General features: G+C 40.1%; 1 protein-coding gene across 1 annotated transcript in view; it reads right to left on the bottom strand.

The window, feature by feature from the left end:
• Positions 1-1,193: 1,193 nt before the first annotated feature.
• Positions 1,194-5,239, bottom strand: part of LOC106810120 (kelch domain-containing protein 1-like) — a gene marked incomplete at its 3' end in the record, with an annotated part of 5,562 nt that continues 1,516 nt past the window's right edge. The window contains 5 exon segments of the mRNA XM_014813394.1: positions 1,194-1,367; positions 2,253-2,408; positions 2,747-2,899; positions 3,061-3,324; positions 4,339-4,494. Coding sequence (XP_014668880.1) covers positions 1,194-1,367; positions 2,253-2,408; positions 2,747-2,899; positions 3,061-3,324; positions 4,339-4,494 — 903 coding nt within the window.

Below are 5,239 nucleotides of genomic sequence, written 5' to 3'. Positions count from 1 at the left end.
ATATATATATATATATATATATATATATATATATATATACAGGGGCGGATCCAGATTTTTGAAAAGAGGGTGTCCAGGACGAAATAAAGGGCACTTTTTCCTGCTTACCTTTTCTGGTGTTTTAAAAAGCTGCCGAAGGCCACTTAGGGGGGTTTGGGGGACCTCCCCAAAGATTTTGTTTTAAATTGGTGCATTCTGAGAGCATCTGAGCACTAAAATGCCTAATGGTCAAATTGTTATTCATTTCCAGGTGACCTGTTGAAGGGTGGTGCAATCACGAAAACTTGAGTTTGTGTGCGTCTCTGCGTATGGCTGCGTCCATCTTGAGCTGGTGTGCAATCATGGTTATATATATATATATCAGGGGCGGATCCAGAGGGGGGGTCGAGGGGGTCCGGACCCCCCCTTTTTACCAACAAAAAGGAAAAAAAGCATACACACACGCACGCACACACACACTTCTCTTATATTGTCTCCATAAAAAAATCTTGTTTAGCGCTAGTTTTTCTGATAAAGATTTACTTATATATATGAAAATTCGTTATAAAAACCTAGAAATGGGCAAAGAGGGGTCCGCAGGCATCCGGGGGACCGGATCTGATAACATTTTTGCATTCTAGACATCAAAATTAGAAATTTTCTTGTGAAATTATGCCCTTTTGTCTATTTCATATATACATACATACATACATATATATATATATGTTTACCCTGCATTGACACAAGCGAAGTGGCACGCCTCGCTCAAATTCTCAGCCGCCACACAGATATTTGTCCAAAACACTGCCTCGCTGACGAAAATCGGTTCTCCCATAGAACAAGTGCTTATAATGCACCAAATTGCACCCTTTTTTTCAAAGATTTTCTGGAGGGCAAGCCACCCGATCCCCCTTGCTGGGCGAGCACCGATGCTTGTATAATGCACCAGCTGCTTGCTTTGCTAGGAGCTCGAAACGCACAAACACAAGAAAAATAATTTACTACCTCACAGACCTTTTTGGCCAGAGGAAACACTATTATATTTATCAACCTCGTAGAATTGGATCCACGTAAGCAAATATCATAATATATAGCTATATAGGTATCGTAAATATACAATTAAAAAGGGTTTTCTGAAAATGAATGCACCAATTTTTCCCCAATTCTTTAGGTGGCCTGCCAAACCGAGTGAAGTACATACGTACTGTTCTTACCAGTGTTTATCAGAAATGTCTCACTGTGGTACGTCATGCATTGCTGTGATTCATGGTCCAAGTCTGAAGCCCCACCAAATACAACTAAATACTCTCCACATGCAGTAGCAGTGTGCATACCACGAGGTACTGGAACTGTGCCACTAACTGTGGGCTGCAGCCACTGCCGGGTGTCTGAAAAAAATACATGAACCTCTTTTATTTAAAAACTACTATGCACACATACCAGATTTCAACGAGCTCATTCAAAAAAGGAATACATGGTTGCTGTTGTAATATACATCTTCATATTATAAAAAAAGCCATGGTATCAGAGTTGCATGATATTAGAGAAAAATTATGCACTTCTGGCGGTATAAAGACGCCCATTTGATTGAGAATATTGGCCTAGAATATTGTTGATAAGTCAGTCAAGCTAGAGCAGTCCATACATATTTTTCATACGCGCCACGGTCACCAACATTTTGTCTTTGCATTACTTTATTATTAACCATTGCATTTAGAACGTCCAATTGCAACAACAATTGACTAGGGCTGGCTCTTGATTACAATAGAGTGAATAGACGATCTACACCAAATCATAATTGATAGACCAACAAAGCATCTGAACAGTGTGTTAGCCAGAGACCCGTCTACCAGTCTTTTGGACGGTCTATTCTTGGATGAGACGGATGAAATTTGATAGAGACGGCATGAGAGCGGCCCAATTTTATATATTATACACCTTGTATAACTGACAACAGTGCTTATAAGAATATAAAATCATATCAGATTCCTGTCTTTTTGGCATTTCAGACTAAATTTCCTCCATTTTAAGGTAAGGCCCTCCACCCTAGGGTGCTTCGTGCCCGCAACATCCTCACTTTGCTCAGATGGTGAGACTCCCCGATCTTATTTCCTGGCTAAGTCCCTGCATCTGAATAACAGGCTGTTACTATAAAAATTACTACAGAGTATAGTATGATTAGCAAGGTAGTGTGAGGTAAGACAGCATAGTAGCAAGGTGGTGTGAGGAATTTAGTGGAACACTTCTTTGCTGAATAAATGATCTGCACAAACCGATGTCAAAAATGTGGAGGTCATTGTAGTGTTGGTTATCGGTGCTGCGTCCGCCCAAGACAACCATGCGACGACCAACAGCAGTACCGGTGTGGAAAGACCGGGGAGCAGGCAACCTTCCCATAGGATGAACCGGCACAACCCAACTCATGGTATCTAAAAGTTTAGAAACATGTTAGAAATGTATGTAGTGGAAGCCTTGGCCATATCTTACGGTGGCTTCGAAGAGCTGGTTGCTCGATGCAATAGAGCTATAAATTGGCGATGAACTAGAGAGTCACCATTACATTGACACGCCAAAGGTTCACATTGAACAGTTGAAGATACATGTCGATCAAATTATTTTGTAATTTAAATTTTATCCTACAATATGTACAAATACTTTTGCTCTAGCCACAGCACTGATTTTGTTCCCACTTGCAAAGGTTTTCTTATGTAATACTGACCTCCTGTGCTTCAATCAAAAGTAATTTGATGTACTGGTTGTTACGAACCTGTATCTAGTATGTGAATGTCATTCCTCCTAGCAAGTGGGTCTCTCCCTCCAAATATAACCAATAAGTTTGCTATTGCACACATGGAATGTCCTGCTCTTGGTGTTGGCATGCCATCATTACTGCAATGCACGGCCTCCCATTGACTCTTTTCTGTCAATGAAAACATTATATAATGAAAACTAATACATTTGAAAAACTCACTAGCATCACGCACACACGCACTCAAACACGAACACAACCCTCATGATTTGCAAGTGAATTCTGCAGGTGCAGACGTAAGAACTTCTGGCAAACTCATGTATTATGTATACCTGTGTCGAATGTTACAAGGTCATTAAACCAGCCAAATTCTGCCATCGGTCCCTCGCTCTCGTCCTCCTCATTGTCAACATCTTCGAAACCATCATCATCATCACCATTGTTAGCACTTCCAAGTGATGATGATGGTAAAACAGATCTTTTTGGACCAAAGCCACCAAAAAAGTAAATTTTGTTGCCGATAGTGGCTGCTGTAACTTTATCCCTTGCAGATGGTCTTTCTCCGCCAGCAATTATCTGTTTCCATTCGCTGGTTTCTGTGTAAAATATAATTATATTAATACTACGCTATATTAACGCCTAAACCTTTGCTTCCAGCTCCACACAGAATTCCCACTCATGAAACATCACCATTATTTAAGTGAATTGTTAGTTATGAAAAATTACGGTCTTGTGCCACCATCAAGTGCTAAGATTGCTAAGTAATAATAATATATTGCAATGCGCACCGTATTATGTGACACCATCTGATGATAAAAAAACATAAAAGACATATGCTGTGACATAAACAGCACTCTGGAAGAATAAATATATTAGCAATTGAATGGTCATATAAATATACCAACGTTTAATGACAAAATGTGAAATAACAATGAATAACTAAAGGGTTGTCTTCGCTGCAAGAGCAAACACTGTATTTGGCAATACATGTACTACGTACTAGCAGTCCTAAAACTTAATCTCAGCTATATTATAAATTACTAATTATAAGTAGTTTATATATTCTGTAGCAAATTCTGCGTGCAAACGCGGATCCGGGCCACTGTTGTTTCTAGGTATGAATCACGAATGTAACATTTAGCTCTGTATATGGAGCAATATATTTGCATTTTAAGTAAGGTAAGTTTTTATACGGAACGTGTATGAGAGGCAGGGAGAGCGAGCGGGAGAGAAAGTCAGAGAGCAACGCAGTTATGCTTGCTAGTAGCAGGCGATGGTTATAGATCGATAGGTGGCAGCACTGTACAGTCACACTGTACAGGCTGAAATATGCAACAATGCACAGGCATTGTTTCAGTTATCCTTTATTACAGTATATTATTCGGTTCCTTTAATTTTAATGCTGCCTTCTGCAAAATTACAGACCGGTAGGTACTATAGTTAAAGAGGAGATGCATGCCAAAGAAAGTTGCAGAAAGAGAATAATAATAACAATAATATAATAATAAGAATTTGTGGAATAACAATGAATTTGGCAATGTGCCACAATTGCTAAATACAAATATATATTATTTGTCATGCAATATATATAGCATCATTCTAGTTCTTACCTATATCGAAAACATGCAAATCATTTAGCCAGCCTTTGAAATGGTTCATTCCCCCAAACACGTACAGTTTCTTCCCAACTGCAGCAATTGCACATGCCGTCCTTGGTGGAGGCTTACTAGTACCATCAACAGCAACAATTTCCCACTTTCCTGAGCCTGTGAATAAAGTAAAACTTTTGTATGTATTACTATTAGCAAAACGTTTTATAGTATTTGTGTAAGCTTCTGAAGATATGTCATGATAGATATGTCTAACATAGTTAGACAACTCAGAACTCTAACTCTCATCTAAGATTGTACGTTTTTGTAATTGGGTTTATCGCATAAGACTAATCACAGGGCTGCCAACAATGGGTGATAGGTGAGAGTGAGATGCGAGGGAGCGAAGCGAATGAGGGGGGGTGGGCGTGGGAGGGGGTTGATGGCGCTGATTGGCTGCAGCAAGTTTAATGCGCGGACAGGCTGCGAAACTACGCTTGTTGACATCGCGGGTGATTCATGGTATGCGCAGCCGCCAACGGTTCAGCCAGCCGCCTTCTTCACGCGTACGTAGCAGGCTAAGGATCATTTAGCATGTATATTTGAGAAATTTCTGTGATTTAAGCGCATTCTGGCGGGCCGATTGTCAAAATTGGCGGGTGTATATTGTTAAGGATACTCAGCACGTTGCGCATGAAATTTTATCGATTTTTCGTTTTCGTTTTTATACGCTCGCTTACACTAGAGGCCACCTCTGTACACACTCATTTCGCAATATACCAGTGCGTGTAAGCTTTTACAGCGTTTTCATTGTCCACGCGCCTTGGGCGCACCCAGCGGTGGAAAATAGAAAAACGCTGATTTCTCCCTTTCGAGTTCTGACATAGTAGCCGATGTATAAATGGATATTTCTCTGTGATTA

The sequence above is a fragment of the Priapulus caudatus genome, unplaced genomic scaffold (genome assembly GCF_000485595.1).
Source record: "Priapulus caudatus unplaced genomic scaffold, Priapulus_caudatus-5.0.1 Scaffold411, whole genome shotgun sequence".
In the NCBI taxonomy this organism is placed as follows: domain Eukaryota; kingdom Metazoa; phylum Priapulida; class Priapulimorpha; order Priapulimorphida; family Priapulidae; genus Priapulus; species Priapulus caudatus.
This window is presented reverse-complemented; position numbering and strand designations above follow the sequence as displayed.